This window comes from Strix aluco, chromosome 9, assembly GCF_031877795.1.
Source record: "Strix aluco isolate bStrAlu1 chromosome 9, bStrAlu1.hap1, whole genome shotgun sequence".
In the NCBI taxonomy this organism is placed as follows: Eukaryota; Metazoa; Chordata; class Aves; order Strigiformes; family Strigidae; genus Strix; species Strix aluco.
The window spans coordinates 13,180,964-13,199,382 of NC_133939.1; the positions used below are offsets into that span (position 1 = coordinate 13,180,964).

General features: G+C 41.1%; 1 protein-coding gene across 1 annotated transcript; it reads right to left on the bottom strand.

Moving 5' to 3' along the window:
- Positions 1 to 1,628: 1,628 nt before the first annotated feature.
- Positions 1,629 to 10,518, bottom strand: LOC141927360 (thiamine transporter 2-like). Its single transcript, XM_074834537.1, has 6 exons — positions 10,417 to 10,518; positions 7,585 to 7,750; positions 6,434 to 7,250; positions 4,723 to 4,915; positions 3,035 to 3,176; positions 1,629 to 1,808 (listed from the first exon to the last, which is right to left on the bottom strand). Exons 2-6 carry the CDS (start codon positions 7,732 to 7,734, stop codon positions 1,629 to 1,631), a joined length of 1,482 nt encoding a protein of 493 aa, XP_074690638.1. The 5' UTR covers positions 7,735 to 7,750; positions 10,417 to 10,518.
- Between the last annotated feature and the right edge of the window lie 7,901 nt (positions 10,519 to 18,419).

Here is an 18,419-nt window from a genome sequence, read left to right on the forward strand (position 1 = left end):
CAAGGAAAAGTAAAACAAAATAGTCCTTGCTCTGCTGGACTTTGTCCCCGTTTCTTCAGGTGAGAATATCATGCCCTCAGTTCTGCAGTGATAAAAGATACTGTTTAGTGAAGACTATGTACATCTCCTGCTTTTACAACTGCATTGGTTAAGCTGTTCTGCTTAGAGCCAGTTTACAACAGAGAATGTCCATGCGATGCACAATAGCAAGCAAAGAGCCTAGAAAATTAGCTAGGTTCATTTGTCAAATCCTACCTGTTATTCTTGTGACTTGAAATAAATTGTTTCTGTCCTGCCTGCTCTCACCTCTGGGCAGTTTGCCTAGTTGCGGTATGTGACAATTGTATCAAAAGCACATATGTCTGTACAAATGATAGCTTGTGTCTCTACAGGAAAAATACTATTTTCCAAATGCTAAGTATTTTCTATTTTTATTAGTTAGATGTAGGTATTGGAAGCTAGAAGCAAACAACAGTACAGAAATAACTTTAATATATGGATATCATTTATATTAAATTAGGCATTCACTACGCAAACTCATTTACAGCCTTTTTTCTTCTCCTGGACTAAATGTCCTATGTGCTGGATTAAATTAGCCATAGGACTTGAAGCTTCTTGATGAATTCTGAGATGCTGACCCTGCCAAACCCTTGGCCAAGGTCAGTGGGCCTCCCTCACCTGGCACTCAAAAGCACACATGATGCTAGCCTTTTCAGTTATAAATTTTCCTGGATATTTGTGTCAGTCTGAAGTTTTCCTGTGCAGAATCAGCCAAATTTCTCCACAATGTACTTCTCTGGCTTCAGTCCATACTACTCAATCCCTTTGATTTTATTTTTTTTCTTTTCCTGTTGAAACAGGAAGACACTCAGAACTGAATTTACTTTTACTGGAAGCACAAGGAAAGGAGTGGAGCTCTTTCATTTTTTTTGATTCTGAAGTTTTTCCCTTCTGGGCTGAGATTGCTATGGTCTCAGTACAGTGTTTAGGTTGCAGCTCTCAAATGTGGGCCAAGCAATAACTGTGGCTTAGCAGTGTTTTAGTGAACCTTCTCAGATAGGTTGTGCAAACCCTGCTTTTCTGCACCGTTGTGTGCAAAGGGCCCACTTCTGACATGGGCTTTTAAATTAGAAGGGAGGAGTCTGTCACTGAATCGCCTAGGAAAGAAAATAATGATGCAAATGCAATCCCTTCTTCCTTGGTTCAGAACAAGATATGTGCAAAGGAGGGGATAGACCCTTCACCCACATGCATGAGCAAATCTGCATGGAAGCAGCTTGCCAACACCATATACAAGAGCTGGAACAAGCAAGGGCAGGGTGAACGCTGATCTTTGCCATCATGCATGGTGGGATCCAAGGTGGTTGCTCTGTTCTTGTGTATAAATTACTGCTGATAACCTGTTTATAGGCAAATAAATAAGAATCTAAAGCAACTTATCTTTTCTTGGCACAGGGCCATTATGGTGATCTCTTAGCTGGCATATGTTGTAATGAAGTGCTGTAGCGATTCAGCATAGCTTTTCAGGGCTGTGTTGTACATTCATCTTGCACTGCTGTTCCCTGCATGCTGTAGCAGGAGCTCTTCTCCCACGCGGGCCTGGCCACGTGAGCCTGCCTGTCTGACTCCTACAGCCGTGTCGTATAGTCAGTTACAATCTGCTCTTTTGATTCATGTTCAGCATGGTTCAGATGCTCTTTGTAAGATCTTGCTGTCTTCCTTTTGCATTTGCTTGAGACAAGCATGAAAATGCTTCTGACCAAGAAAATCCCAGCTATGACTGCAAAGTAGCTGCCATAAATCAAAAACTGGGAGGGGGAGAGAAAAAGGCAGAAGAATTAATGAAAGACACATCAGGGAAATGCTATTTCTTCTGGAGATGACGAACACTCTATTACTTTGTTTACCTGTATTCTGGCACGGTTTCTCTATGTTCAAGGTTTTGCTTTGTGATTAAGCAAAGTCTTAGCTTTTCCAGCAAACGGCAGATCTTTGAGGAATGAACTGCCCCCTGCTTCCAATCCTTATGCCTCTTAATAAACATCAGAGGCGGGGAGGGATAGGAACAGGATTTTTTCTATTAGTGCAAAATGTAGAAGTAGATTCATTACCCACACAGTCATGAATAATTTAAGTGAAGAGTCTGAGTTGGTCCTTTTTTGCTCTTGCTTGCACATTTCAGTGTTATCATCACACTGGCTTCAGTAAATATATCGTGACTTTGTATCAATATTTCCAACAACAGCGGCAAGGCTATTTATGAAGTCCTATATATTCCTGGCATCCACTTTAAAGTTTTATTTTTTAGTGTTTAATTCAATCTTTACTCTTTTAAGGTAACTTTTGCCTTCTCTGAATATCTGAATAGCTTTAGTCTTCAAATCTGTGGGAGTAGGAAGCTGCCCCAGCTGAGACCCCATCTGAGAAAATGAGGAAGTTGGGACATTTCAGTTGACTCCAACATGAGTGGAATGGGGCTGACTGAAGTTAGGGACACTGTTGTGAGATAGGATATCCCACCCCAAATTAAGTGCTCAAACTATGGGTAAAAATCTCTGTTATTCACATTAAGATACTGACCAGGTTTGCTCCTAAACTGGAATTAGCAGGCAGGTGCCCTTTTCACTTGACCTGAAATAAATCCAATAGTCCAGGCTGTGTCTCATGGTCTTGAACTCCCCTAATAACATGTGGTCATGTTGATTCTGCATCTGAGCCTGAACTTTTGGGCAGAGAGGTTGTTATTCAGTGTGCTATTAATTATCAAAAGTTGGTCAGATACCAGGGTCTGATTATTTACTTTCTTGTGTATCTGCCTTTAAAAAGTCAAAGACCAGCATCTGTAATCCTAAATGCTGCACTAAAAGGCAAAAGGGAAGAATGATGACTGATACAAAGGAAGAGCAAGATGTCTAGGTTTCTGTAGAAGAAAGAGGGAATTAAATTGTCCTTTGGCATAGAAATTTCTTTCTTGGTGAACTATTGAAGATGAGTTCACTAAGCAGTAAACAGGAAGTAAGTTAATAGCACTTACCTGAATCACTATGTCCAGTCCCAGGCCTCTTGAATCCACAACGACTACTGTAAGAATGGTCTGAATCACCAGTGCAATGAAGTTGTTGAATCCAAACATCAAGGCATAGCGTTCCATGCTCAGATTGACTGCAATCTGGAACCTAATGTGAGACTGGCAGGTCAGTTACTTCACACTGGCTGGAGAGCTGTTGCTCTCCATTTAGTTGATGAAAAGAAACGATTCATGCAGATGATATATCAAGGACAGAGTAAATGGTGCTTCATTTGTTTGTTTGCTCCCTTGCTTCCTCTAAAAAAATGTCTTGACTACCATAGCATGTTTTGACGTTTTTTGTACTTTTCTGTGTTGCTTTTCCAAACCATATTATCAGGTGATCTTCTTTATCTAGTAGAATATCAGATGTCTTTAACCTTCCCCTTTGTTCCTTTTGTACCTTCACAGACTGTGCCAGACAGGTTGTGAAGTCTCCACAGTTGGAGGCTTTCAAAGACCTCGCCAGACAAAAGCATGACCTGATCTGGCACTGGCAGGAGTCCTGTCCTGGCTGGGAGGTTACACTAGAAGGTCACTATGGGTACCTTCCAACCAACTTTTCTATGATGCTGTGAATCACTTTTTGCTTTGTGGCTTTACAGTGGAGGTAGCATGCTGTTTTTTTCTGTCAGGACCCTGTAGATTTTCCCTGCAATATTTACCTCCGAAGTTTCTATCTGAACAAAAGGGTGTGATTCCTGCAGTACTCTTTTAATTGATTTTTAGCAAGATTTTTTTGTGCAAGTTTTACTTTTTTTTTTTTTTTGTAGAATATGTTGAAATAGTCCAGGTGTGATCCACTATAATGTACTAACAGTCCACCAAAATGAAAATTCACTTGGCTTCATTCAAGATAGGTATAATCTTGTCATGCATTATAGTTTTAGTAGTTTTTTAAAATGGTATCTGAATAATTTTGGGTTTTGACATAAAAATGCATCTGGTATTTTTGTTAATGAAATAGTGTAGTATGTCTAAAGACATGCCAATCAATAAAATAACTGGAGTAATAAAAATATATTTATTACACAGATTATCTATTATCTTTGTTATATTATTTTTATTTTTCTATTTCTGACAACAGAATAGCTTGGTCCCCTAAGAGATCTTGTCTGAGTTTATATGTCAGATGTTCTCTTTTGTTACTTCTTTACATCATAATATCATTAAAAATTATATGTATAAAGTTATGTTGGGAAACACTCTATGCCAAATCTTTTCTTGCATTCATGCAGTTCATAGTATGTTAAAAAGTGTATCAGCAAGGTGGTCTAGACATAAGGAAATCTTCAACGATGTTTGTCAAGACATGCTTGTCCCTATTGTTCACTTTGTATCTTCCATGCCAGGAAGGAAGAAAATAGCTTATGTGTTTCGCTGTTACCATTGCCTTTCGTAATAAAGATAACTTGTACCTTGTTTAATTTCTCCCTAAGTAAATGTTCAATGTCCTTTTGATAATTTTTCTTTTATGTTTGCTTAGAAGAATGAAAATAACAAAACTAGACACTTAAGTGTCCTTGTCTTTATGTAAACAGTTATGTCTAGCATTAGATCAGCTACCTCTGAGTAAAAGGAGGGATGCCCAAAGTAAACTTAAAGTATGGTTAGTATTCTGTGTATAATGGCAGCACTGTAGGTTTTATACTTACGTTGTTATTGTTATGAGGAGCATATAGCATGCTTTGAAAATGAGATAGCCAGCGTAGCATGCCCAGATGTTGGTAGTGAAGTGCATGAGAAATAGAGAACCAGCATCTATTGCAGAGAAGATCCCTAAGGACAGTTCTCCAAAAAGGTCCCAATTAATTTTCATATATTGTACTGTGAAAGATGTTACCGAGCCTAGAAAAAGAGGAAAAAAACCCATGTAAATATTATATCTGTTTTATAGTCTACATCACCAAGTCTTGCAACCCTCACATGCTGAAAAACAATGCTGAATAATGAAGCAGAGTAGTTCTGAAGTGTTTTGAAAGCATTTCTAATCACTTCTGAAATCATGCAGATGACTGGTCATTTTTAGCCAACTGCATAAATCAAGTCTCTGCCATTTCATTCTTAATGTTTTATTCCACTTCACAGGATAAACTGTTACGTAGAAGGATTCATGATATAGCTGTCTGTACCCAGCATGTATCTCTAGGGAGAGAATTAGGAACACAGTTTAGAGCTCAAGAAGAACAATTCTACCAGCTTCTACTAGCTTACTTTATAGCTAAACTAGTAAACCTTCTAGTGTAACAGTTTAACTCTGTGCAGCTCATGAAGGGGCCAAGCTGCCAATAAAGGGTTTTGTGAGGTATCAAGTGTGAATACATTCAGGGAAATGAAAAAGGATAGGCACTGTTTGCTTTTGGTGAGCCTGCTACAGAGACACATCTATTGTGAAGGTAAGCCACCTGACTATCCATAGGAGTCTCACACAATTTAAAAACTTCTATGCCTCTGCATTGAGAAATAGGCAATTCCATGAGAAAGAGGAATTCATCAAGGAGTATACACTACAGGAGTTAAGTGCTCCTAATTAATGATTCAGTTGGTCTATTTAGTTGCCTACCTCAAGACGAGAGTAATTTTTAATCTTAGAAATATCTGTATCTCCTTAATGGTTGTAAGGGTAACCTGAATGACCAGGTATGATGTAGACGTGTTTATTTTCCCTGGCTGATCACACCCCAATGTCTTGTGCAAGCTCTCTATAGCAGCACAATATGAACATGTGAAACACTGCCAAGTCAGGGTTGTACCCTCCAATGTTACCCTTCTGTAACATTACTTTGCCTGTATGGTTTGGGCATCCGCTTCCAGTGCAAAAGCACAATGGTTAACATTAGTAGCGTAATGAATTCAATACAGCCTACTTCTGCAAATCTCTGTTTCTTGGAATGACTAAAATTCTTCTTTCTGTCCTGCTGAACAGGAGTATTTCACTAGACAAAGATCTTAATAAGAGGATTATGTTCTTTTTGTGTAAAATATTTATGAAAAACTTCTCTCATCTGTGTAAGCGGATACCACTGTTATGGGAACTGTGTGGTACTTGTTTGGGGAAAAGAAGCCAAACAACAGCCTCATCCAAAGAAACACGGGTGCCTCTGGATGGATTTAGCAGCTGGATGTAAAGTCTGTGTGATTTGTACAGTCTCTGCATACTAGTAGGATAAAGTTGAGTGTCCCAGTCCTAAAGAAAAATAGCAGAGCTAGCATTTGAACTGTTTTGCACATCAAAGAACTAGGTCTTGAATGCAGGTTGTATACACTGGCTTCCTGGAGTGCCTGCAATGGAATGGTACTTTAAAAGTCTTCTGAAGTAAAACTTTAGAGACTGCCTTTGTGATCGATGCTTAGACACGAACTTACTCAGAAAAGTTGCTATTGCTTCAACAGCTCCGTTGTACACTGCAGAGCTGTGAGAGGGGGCTCTGAAGTCCCACAGCACTTGGATGTAATTCAGAACCTGGTTAAAGCCTGCTGTAGCCAGAGCCCACCACAGGGACCAGTACAGAAGTTTCCTAGAGCTGTAGCAGTCCCTCAGGTCCCTGCCCAGCTGCACCAGTACTCTGAGCATGTGACTCTGGGGTTTGGGATTATCAGCCTGCTGCTCAGGTGCTGGTGCCCTGTCAGCAGATACAGAGCTCTTGTCCTCTTGGCAGCTCGGTGGCCCGTCGGCGCCGACTGTAGCCACAGCTCTATCTGGTCCAGGGAGAGTTTCTGAGATATCTTTCCTGTGGAAGAACATACTCTTTTGGGGCATTGGGAGGAAAAAGGAACACACAAATGCCAGGGACACAGAAGCCAAAGTGATGGCGTTAAGGTGAAAGTAGGATACACCTGCTAAGGAAACCAGCAGCTGCCCCAGCACCGCCGCAATGGTGGCTGCAACAAGAGTGATACTCCTGCAATAGCTCGTCACTCTCTGATAGTGATCGGTGCTGACGACACTGTAGATGTAGGCGTAATAGGCGACCTCGGTGGCTGTCACCATCCCATAGAAGAATTCCACCACCTGCATGGCCACCACTCCGTGTGCGAAGAGGAGCAAGAGCCACGTGACGATGAAGCTGATGCCCTGGAGGAGGAGGACGGGCTTGTAGCGCACGTAGTCTGTAATCAGGAAGACTGGGAAAAGGAGTGCAAGGTAGGAGTATGTCCAGACTGGGAAAATCTGGTTGGTAACCTAGAAGAGAAGAGAAAATCTCTCCGTTGTTATTCTTTGTGAAAGGAAGTTCATTTATTTTAAATAGCATTGTAGGGGGAGGTGTTTGCTCTGAAGAGATTAATAAAACATATAACCACACTGAAGCATCATGTGACTGTTGAGCCAGCAAATGGATCTTAAATCCATTAAATTGATTTTTTATTTATGCCATCTGCTGCAAATTGTAACCTTCCAAAGGTGGTTACAGTTGTGCTTTTTTTTGGTTATTATAGTTGTTTAAAAACTTTAAACAAAGTTTTGCTTCTTTATTTTTGCTGCTCCATGTAAAAGAAAAGGGAGAGTGAAACCATACCTCATCCATGGTCAGGTTTTTATCTGGTCCTGTTAGATAGGGTGTTAGGAAAGGTTCTGATGGTTTCATCATGTAGAAGAATCCATAGAGGCAGAGGATCACGGTGGGAAAAGTCCAGGTGTTGCTTTTCTCTTGCTTCCAGCAGCCCATGGCCTCTGCAGCAAAGCTGAGGAGGAAGTTTGTTAGAAGCATGATACTGCCCGTGCAAGCACAAAGATGTCTCGTAATTGACTTTTATTTTGTGGTTTCTAATGCTAAGGAGTGCTCTTTAGAGGCTGGCACTTGGAATACATTTTTCTTCATAATGTTAAAGTGAACAGCTTTTCCTTACATTTGTCTGCTGTTTCTCCAAGAATGACTTGGAAGATGGGAGACAAATTACACCGTCATTCAATCTGCACTGATCAAGCTAACCACAGGAAAAGCCTTTCTAGACAAGTCACTGAAGACAGCTGAGCACTGAGATTTCACTTGACACCGTGACTGGTCACAGCCAAGCACCTTGTTGAATGACAAGTAACTAGTTCACAATTGCTACTTTTTCTCCTTCACTTCCTAGATGTGGATTGCTTTCCTGTTGCAGAAGAGTAATTCTGGAGCATAACAGATGAGACTTGCTAATGAATGCAGAAAGGATGTGAAGCCAGATCATCAGCTGGAATTAACTGCATCAGAAGTCCAGTTTGGATACAGACATCTTATTTTCAATCTATAAAAAACATCTGTGGGCACTAAAGGTAATAGTTCACACTAAAATGAAATGAAGCAGCTATTTTTGCTCTTGTCTCTAGCTCAGACTTATGGAATAAATTAGACTTTGGAACTCTGCTGTACAGAGCCCAGAGAGAAGTCAAAATGGGAGTAATGGGGGACACACAAAGGAAACAGACAATAAGTAATACTCCATATTTGTGTTGGTATAAGCAATGTCAGGAATCTAAACCTGTACAATTTATATCTTTTGGAGCCCTCTGGAGGGTGCTTGTTATATGCTGGGATTTCTATCACTCTGCTTTTGCCTACCTATTTACCTCCAGAGAACTTTTTTTCAGCCAAATGTTTTAATCTTAAAAATTAAGTATTTTGCCACCAGCGTTCTTCCTAAAACTTTTTTGTAAAGTTGAAGAAAGATCTCTTCCAAAACAACCAAAAATGTTCATGTACCTGTTGACTACACCACTCCAGACTGAGTGGGCAGAGGATTCTCTTATAGGGTGTGATATATAATGTATAAGACAGCAGGCATTATGCATCTTCTTTTCTAACTTCACACCATGATAGCACATTTTACTAATGGCCTGACGCACTAAGAAATGGGTGCAGATCAAAGGGAATTTGAATTATTTCATTTTATGCATAATGGCTGAAACCACTAACATTACAGGATTTACAGCAGAAATGAACTTCACTCTGTCAGCTCTGCAGCGTGAACCACTAGAGGGCAAGATGACCCCAGTAAAGGAAAAATGTGTATTGGAGGAATGTTAGACACATTCGGAGTGCTCAAGGAAAGAAGCATTTCTGTCCTTCCTTTCTCCCCAGTTGTTGTAACAGCTCCTGCTGCAGACATGGCTTTAGCAGGACCAGTTTCGGCCCTGCCCAGGATCACACTCACTTAGTCACCATAACATCCTCTCACTCTCCTTTCACCTGATAATCCTTAAAGCATTACAGCTCCCTAATGCCATGTGAATGCCTCATATGGTACTGAGAGGTCCTGAGAAAGGCATCAAGAGGAGGAGGGATGAAGAGCATCTCTAGCACTGTAATGAAGAACATTTGTAGAAGTTAGCTCTGTGATTTAGCCAGGTTACATTTTCCCCTTCCCAGCCTAGGTTCTCTGCTCCAGTCTGTTTCAGGTCTTGCCATGTTTGCTCCCCCCCCAGCCGGCTGCATGACACAAAGGCAGCAGGGTTTGTGGATCCTTTCAAAAGGTCCTGCACACTGGGAGGTGAGTGGGACAAACTGCTGTATTCCCAGGGCTTGCGGGGTGCTGTGTGCTGCACCTCTGATGCTGCCCATCTGTGGCAGGGCTGTGCCATCGTGCGTGGTAATTTCTGCTTTGAGTTATATACAGAAAAACTTTAGGAAAATACAGAGAAACTTTAGGAAAATACAGAAAACATCCCTCCAGTCCCAGCATATGCACTGTTTGCGGTTTTCTGTTAGACATGTACCTCTATTCTGTAGATTTACTCTTTAAGGCATGGGTGTTAGGCTGGCAGGTAAGTCAGATGAAAAGTTTCCCACCAGATTTAATCAGCTATGCAGGAAAAACCTGCCACTGGTGCTGAGCCGGGAAAGGCAGCAGGCTGAGGGCTTGCAGGGCAGCTGCTCTGCCCCTGGGGAGTGGGAGGTGAGCCCTGCTCTGCTGGCAGTGGGGTGTGCGCCCGCCTCACATCCCAGCCTTTCGCAGTCAGTGAAGGGCTCTGCTGCAGCCCCCGCTCAGCTCTGACGGCTGCTGGTATAATTGCTCCTTTCTGCATTGGTAACCACAAACTTCTGACAACGACATCTGTACCTTGGTGCTTAAGGGGGAGGGATCCAACTTGTTCCCACTCAGTCACCCCTTATGGTCAATTTGTCTTCTATAAATCTAGGTTTTTCTTAACTTTTGAGGAGATGGTGGGACGCCTTGGTGGTGTCCTGCATCAAGACAATTCTCTGTTTCTTGACTCCCCCATCAATTCTTGGTTAGTGCCGGAGCTGTCAGCTCTTCTCCCATACGGCCTGACCCAGCCCCACCACGTTCCCCACCAGACTGCTCTCTTTTTTTTTTCTCCCTCTTTCCCTTGTCACTGCAGGATTTCTGAAGTACGTATATAATCATACCTTGTCTCCTGGAGCTCTTCCTTTCTTACTTCCAAGGGAAAGGTCCCCTTTTAGTATTTCCAGTCTTTCTTCTGGCTGTGCTGTGTGTACTGCAACTACTGGACTCTATTTGGTTTTTGTGTTTATCCTGTTCTTCCAGTATTTCAGCTTGCTCTGATGACACCTCCTTTGAAAACATTTCCAGCTGGCTTTCAGCATTCACTTTCAGCACCCTTAAAGGAACAGCCAGATAATCCTGGCCTGTCCTTGCCCAAAGGCAGCAGGAAATCAAGACCCAGACTAAAGTTTGGTGCTTGACTGGCACAAAAACAATAGAGCTAATCCTGTTCCCAAAGAATTTTGCATCTATTTGACAGGGTACATGGCTTGGGAGCCACCTGTGCCTCAAAATGGTCTATAGTAGAGATGGAGCAGTAGCCGTGCATGGGTAATGACAGAGATGAGGGAGAACAAATACCAGTGTTACAAGATTTAAATGTTTCCTCACTAAATACATGGGGTTTCATGCTATTCTGGCAGGTTTAAAAAGTAAAACACTCTTCTCTGTTTCCCCTTGACTGTTTTTAGCAAACTTCCCAAATCTTTTGCTTAGGCAGGTTCTTGCAGTCCTACTGAAGATTGAGATGGCCCTATAGTCCTCTTCATGGGACTCACAACAGCAAAGGATACTATCTGAAATGTACAGATTTGCACAAAAAGTATGCACCTACAAATCTAGATCCACTCCCACGCTGGTCCTACAACATATAGGTCTGGTATGAGGGATATAATAATTACTTAGGAATGTGACCAATACAGTAGGAAAATGATAAATTTGTAAGTAACAATGAATTATTCAATAATTTCAGCTTCTTAGCTCATGCGCAGTAAAACAGTACAGTAACTTTAGGGAAACATACATGAATATGAAAAAATGTACAAAATTCCCTGCTGGGTCAGATGAGTTGCCCAGCTAGGCCAGTCCTTTGTCTTCAGCCTTGGCCACATTTTGCAGCCTTTTTGCCTTCTCCTCAGCAGTCAAAGTTATGGGATTAGTGATGTTAGAGGGGTCATCCCTGCCTATTGCCTTTATCATTTGTTTGTTGACCTGTTATCCATGAATCCATCTAATCTTGCCTGGGACACTGCTGTATATTTGTGTGAGCTTTTGTGATGTATGTGAGACTAATACATGAAAGGGATGTAATAATTCCTTTTGGTGCTTTCCCAGCCATCAGTCACTGTCTGACACTGATTCTGGAGCTATTTTGGTTCTGCATGTTTAATTGAACCTGTAGCTATAGGAGGTGACAGCCCATCTCAGAGGAGACTATGTATACCCACATTTGATTTTACTCTCAAGGGCTCTTGCTAAAATGGAGAGAACTTCTGTTGAACTGAATAGCATTACTCTGAGTTTGCATTGAATTACTGAGGTAAGAATTCAACTTAGATTTCTCGGCACTGAAAAAAACCCCCAAACTGTGTTTTTCCTGTAATGTAATAATGAGAAAGAATGGTTTAAGTAACTTCCAGTGATTGATGTTTGTTTTTTTCTGCTTTCTAATCCTTTTTTATCCTCTATTAGCTGTTCTTTCCACACTCTTTAGTCCATGTTGTTTGTACCTAAAATTTCATCCTTTTTCACTGACTCACATCTGAATGTGAAATGGAAGACAGTAAAACTATGATAGACTTACACAAGTTTTTGGTCAACTTGAGCCCTATGCCCTAAGTTTTCTGCAGCAGAGTTTGGTTGCTGTGTTTGAAGGGGATCATGCTCTTTATGCTGAGTTTGCATGTAGTCTGGTCGAAAGCAGAAGTGTTCTTCTGCTTGGAGGGTGAGCTGGGGTATATGTTTATAGTTGCATCCCAATTCTGTTCAGTTGGGAAAGGGAAGACTCTCTAAGACCTGGAGAAATGGTGAGTTTTATAGCAGTAATATATTCTAAAGAGTTAATGTAATATGATCTGTAATGTATCAAAGAGACAGGAAAATTCTGAGAAGACAAGGGGAAGGAAAGGCAGTAAGAGAACAGGACTGCAAACCTCTGTCACTCCAGTCCCTTCCCCTGCCTCTGCTGCCCCTTGGGCTCGTTCTTGGTATTTTCTCTGGTGCTTCACAGGAGGCATAAAGACTGAGGGCCTCACCTCAGCTGTGTGAGTTATGTCTCCCTCTCAAACTGTCTGGTTGGATGCTGATTTAGGCACTGACTTTCAGCTCCCAAATCACATCTGTTTCTTGACACCTGCCTAACTCAGGAGAAAAGACTTTGCAAATCAAACTGAAGGCTTATACTTTTTGAAGAATGTGTGCTATACTCCCTTAAAGAAAGAGTGATAGCAAAAAAAAATTATTGTGGCTAATACTGAAGATTTTTCTCAATTGGTGGTCAAATAGAGCCCATGCACAGAAAGGTTGCAATGGCAGTTATGAAGATTAAACTGCCCTTTTGTTGGATTCCTCAGACCCAGGAGTATTCACAGGGCAAGTTCACTTTTTGATTTATGGATGAGCAGATCTTTACCTTTCCTTGTGCACTACATGCCCATTTTGAGAATGAGACTGTTTGCAGCCTGAGCCTGAACCCCATGGTGTGTGGGTGAGGGCTTCCATAACTCGCCTCTCAGCTGAAACTCATGCAAGGTTCCCAAGACAGGGAGACATTCACATGCTGGGTTTGAATGCTTTTCATCTGAGACACTTTGCTTATGCAAAGTCTAGTTTAGAATATTTAGCTAGAAAGTACTAAGTGCACTACTCCAAGGGGTAAGTTAGATAATACATTCAACCAAATGAACGTTTCAGGTACTTAGTTTAAATATAGACTTACGAGTGCTTCCTTACTAAAAAGTAATAATGTAAGGTTATTTTTCACTACACTGCTACGTACATAAGGCTAATGCCCTTCCTTTTTATCCAGTCACTCTTATTCATGTCACGAGATTGTGCATTGCCATTTGCACTGTGCAGGGTAGTGCCTGCTGGTAGCAGTGAGCTGTATCCTAATTACCACCATGGGACATTTGGGGGGGTTAATTCTTTTTTCTTACAGGCAACATTTTGGTGGTGGTACACTTGGATGTTTGCATAAATAAGACCTGGAGCTCTTGCTATAATGTGCTACCAACACAGCATGGAGCACGTAGAGGTTTTGTGATGAGTTTATAAAGACTGGTTGAACCTACTTTGCTTGCAGAGCCATGCTTTATGTCCCCTTTTGTACACTGCTACCTTTGGGCCAGTGCTGGGTTGAAAGGAGTGCTTTATCCTCTTAATCTCCTGTTATTGGCCAGGAAAAGTTAAATTCAATATCTTTAACTTTCTACAATATAAGTCACTGGTTAGATTTTCTCCTTTTTTTGGTTACAGTTTCATTGTTGAATTAAGTGTAGGTGGCTGGTCAACACCTCCATAGTTGTGAGAGGCTGGGGAAGTATCATCCAATTTACACTGGGTGTCCCCTTGGGAGCATTGCAAGACTTTACAGGGACATATGGCATCCTTATTTGCATCGCAGTGACCTGCATTGCAGCTCTCCGATTTGCTCCATGTCTCTTGTGAAAACCTGTCAGAGACTTTGGTAGGTTTCCAAATACAGGTGTTTCGCATTGTCTGAGACTGGGTTTGTTAGCTGAGCAAGATCCCCCTTTTACTTTCTCACTCTAATTGGCTCAAAACACACTCTGCTCTCTCAGCTGAGAGGTGCAAAGCAGTGTGGTCCAGAGGAGCCACAGAGCCAAGCCAGAAAATAGTTCAGCATTTGAAGGTATCTGCTGATACTGTTCTGCTACAAAATCCATTGTTCAAACTGAAGCTGTTTGTGAGCTTTGTGGTATCTTCTCCTTTGATTTATAGATCTGAGAATGCTGGAAAATTAAATTTTAACATTTTCAACCTTGTTTTTTATGGTTCAAAACTACTTTTGAACACCAACAAAAGAAATCAAGCAGGTAAGTTGAATAGATGATAAAACTTTCAGGCTTGAGCAGAAAAAGAATATCTTATGTGTGGTTTCCCTCTTGGCATCGGGGTATATTTTAGCTCTAACATCCAAATTTATTTCTGTTGCAATTGTACCAATAGCAAAATACTGTCTTGAAACTTTTAAAACAGAAAACTAAAATCCAAAAATAGTGTGATCCAAAGTTTACTGGAAGTTGGAGAAAGTCTTCTTGTTGCATTCAATGAGTGTCACAGCAGGGAAGAAAGGCTTACAGAAGAACAGGTTATACCTTAAGTAGTTCCTCTTGTTTTCCTTACATTTTCCTTTCAGATCATGAGCAGATGACAGGAACTACTACTTAGTCAGTGGGATTCTCTGGGGTTTTTTTCTTTTATTTAAAACTTTATGTGGTGGTTGCTGTAGGTCCGCAGCTGACTTTCGTGCAAGTGCTGGCTGTGGGTGGGTGTACTGGGCTCTGACTTCCCTATGCACCTCACACAGTATGTCTGTCAGCTCTTCTAATGGCACAGAAGGCATCAGTGTTTAAAGGAAGAATAGCAGTTTGGTATTTCTGGATGAAGTGGAGGATAAATGATCCTCGTGAGAACGAAGTGGTTGAATTTTTGTTCTGACAGCAAAAATATCTTTCACCATCACTTTAAGATTGTCAGTGTGGTTCACAAGTTGGCTTTGAGCTCTTCACTTCTGCAAACTGTGGTTGAGAGAAACACATCTATTTTCTGTGGCTAATAAGAACATTTTACTTAATACTTCCTTGATACGAGCTACATGTTACATGCAAGAATGAAACAATCACTTTCATAAAGCACCAAATGCTCTAAATGTTGTGGCTTGTTTTCTCATCAGTGCCAACCACCGATCACTCCCATGACAGCTATGAGCGCCACATGACCAATGAGCCAGCCAAGGTCCACAAGTCAAGTAGTCTCTGGATATGAAGCTTGTGCCAACTCATGCTCATTCTTTTTTGGCAGAAATGAAAAACCTCATCTTTTTAATTCAGTGCAATCATTGTTCAACACTAATAAAAAATGAGTAAAAAATCATGCTTTTAGGAGATGAAGAGAATAAAAGAATCTATTAAGCTTCATCTTTAGAATTTGGAGGGCACTCTAGTCATAGATGTATGTGTGTAGTGTGCATATCCCAGCACAAACCCCCCCCCCACATATCTCCAAGTTTGCTACTTGATGATTGGGCCTGGTGACTTTGCCATCCTATTTGTATTTTTTGTAATGATGCTATACTATCTGATTCAATGTGCAGTCTTAGCTTGTGCTTTAGCCTTTTGCATACTTTCTTCATCTCCGGTTAAGTAACAAAAAGGAAATGATATATAGGTCAAAGAGATCTCATTTAAATTGGTTAATACTTTTAGTGACTAATGGTGACTTACTGTGGATTGCCAAAGAGAAATGGGAGGAAAAACCTGAAAGAATTTCTAAGTAACTTTCCATGTTGAAAGATCACTTTCTGACATGTATTCCCTTCTACACTTATCCTACAAACCTCCCACTAGTGACAGATTTTGCCCTGTCGTCATGGACGGACATCTCGTTTCAGAGATGCAAATTTGCATTTGCACAACTTGTGTGTAGGAAGTTTTAGCTCAGCACCTCTGCTCTACCATTTTTTTTTTGCCCTCAAGGTGCATCTCATTACAGACACTGTGGGAGACTTTGAATCATTGCAACAACTCAGGTAGCGTAAAGTCCTGCTGGAAGAATGTTTATCACACTTTGACAAGTGCACATAATTTGCTGGGAGCTTCATTTAATGCTAAATCTCTAATGATATTTAAGAGAGACTTAAAATAAATGCATCATGCTGCTAGTATTTGATTGAAAGTAAGTATTCTTGTATGTTAAATGTCCCAGATTCTTCTAATACCTTGATTTTTTGCCAGCTCAGAAGAGTTTGGATAATAGAGTTGCCAGAGGCTTGCAGGTGTGGTTTTTTTTTCCCCTCTTCGCTCCCCCCCCCCCCCCCCCCCCCAGTGTGTTGGGTTTTGTCCCTTTCATGAAGAACAAATTTTTTGTTTTTCTCCATGTGCCTTCACCTTCCTGTTAGTCCTTTCAAAGGCAGCAGTTCAGTGTATGTGACACATCCTGAAGCTCTGGCCCTGGTTCCCAGGTCCCTCAGTGCACTAGGTTGTGTACAAACATGAAGAAAAAAAGAACCATTCTCTACTCTGAGGAAGGCTAAGTCCAGCTACTCAAGGTGAAGAAGTTCTTATAAAACACAGTTCATTTTGGAATAGCAGATTTATGCCAAGCCCAGATTTCTTGGCTTAAAGCATCTTGTGTTTGAGCAGCTTTTCTGGCTCTGATTCTTGCAGAACAAGCCCTTGTTGTTTATAGGAGCCTCTGAAGCTTGTGAACAGTGTTGCATGGTTGGGAACAGCACCTTCCTTAAAGCCCTGACCAAGGGTCTAACTAACAGGGCACTGCTGTGGCTGACTGGAGTTGTCCAGTGCGCTGACTGGAGTTGTCTGGGCCAGCAATAAGGTGAGAAAGACTTTGAAAATGAAGACAAGCAAGGTATGCTTGAAGAAGCCAAGGGAGATCTTGTACATAAAGAGGAAAAATTACCTTGGCAGATGTTTCCTTAACGGAAGCTAGGGCAAGACTGCCTCTGTTAGAGCCCCCAAATGCCTCTTGCAGAAATGAGGAAGTGAGGACTAAGGTCTAGAAAAGGAGTTTAAATGGTATAGGAGGATAAGAAAGACAGTATCTCAGTTGTGCTATGCAAAAGAACCTGTAAGAGTTGGGATGGAAGGACCCAGGGCTGTGGTTTCCTTGGAAAAAGAGCAGGACTCTTGGACGGAGGGAAGTCCAAACTGGCTGGTTTGGGCAACTGTGGTTTAGATCTCCCCACAGGAAAGTCCCTATAATGTAACTGCAGAGTGCTGAAAAGCTACAGTGATTGCAGCACTTGCCTTGAGAAGGCCTGTGTCCATAGCTGCTCTGCTAGTGTTTATGACACAGCCACTCAATAGTGTTAACTAGTATCTGTTAAAACCAAACTTGTTTGGCAATCCAAAATAAGCAGGTATACTGGATATTTTTAAGCTAGTCTTCCAGTAGTACATGACAAAATACCAGCTGTGTTAATCATGTACTAAGTAGCCCAGAGTGACCAAGGGCTCTACATGTCACGTGTGACTTAGTGAAACCTTCAGTCAATAAGTTCTCTTGGTCAATTTAAAACTTTACCACTTCATGTCACTTAGTTCTTCTTTCTTTTTTTCTTTTTAGGGTTTGTTTTATTTTACGTCAACTTGAGGAAGCAAATATAGAATATGAGAGAAAAAGCAGCTTCACATTTTTTAATTATTCTAATTTCTAGACAAAACTATTCACCATATTTCAACTGAATTTATGAATAGCTTTGGCCCAGCTCAAATTGCATTTCTAATGAAATTTTTAAGTGCCAGATTTTTTTTCCCCCATCTCTATTCTTGTCTACTGATTGTCAAAATCTGGAAAACGTCACATATATCTTTCATAATTGGCAAGGAATAGTATCTTTTTCTCCTCCTTCTGAATTAAATATTTTTTAAGTGCAAACACTCATTTGTTAGTACTGGAAGTTGCCTTGATGTTCAGGCTGCAGATTTCAGTGCCAGCCACTCTCCTTTTCCAGGTCTTCCTTGGGATCTGTACATCTTTTGGAAACTCTCAACCACACTACAGCAGTGGAGAAGCACTGACTGACATGCGTAGAGGAGGTGAGGTGGGAGCTATGGAAAACCAGAAGCTTCAGACTTAGTTTCAATGGGGTGATGACAGGACTCTAGTGCTAAAAAGTTGCTGACAGGTTTTTTTTGGTGAAGATTCCAGGCTGTTAGACCATGGTAAATCACATTACTTCTTTTTGTAAGTAGGTTCCTTTTTGTCTGCAAATGACACTTGGTGGCCCCAGTCCCTTGCAGGAGATACCTGTTGTGTCCTCTCAAGTGATTCCTTCCCTTCTTCCCCACCTTTGTAGAAGTTATGCAGAAAATCAGCACTTCTTGACTTCTTTAATGGTCAAAAACATATTAGTTGAAATGCT

What these genes read in the sequence shown, in the direction of transcription:
- LOC141927360 (XM_074834537.1), bottom strand. Translation starts at nt 7,734, where the DNA reads ATGGGCTGCTGGAAGCAAGAGAAAAGCAACACCTGGACTTTTCCCACC. An exon ending in AAAACCTGACCATGGATGAG is followed by an intron (nt 7,251 to 7,584) that starts GTATGGTTTCAC and finishes CTTCTCTTCTAG; the next exon opens with GTTACCAACCAGATTTTCCC. An exon ending in AGCAATAGCAACTTTTCTGA is followed by an intron (nt 4,916 to 6,433) that starts GTAAGTTCGTGT and finishes CTCTTTTTCTAG; the next exon opens with GCTCGGTAACATCTTTCACA.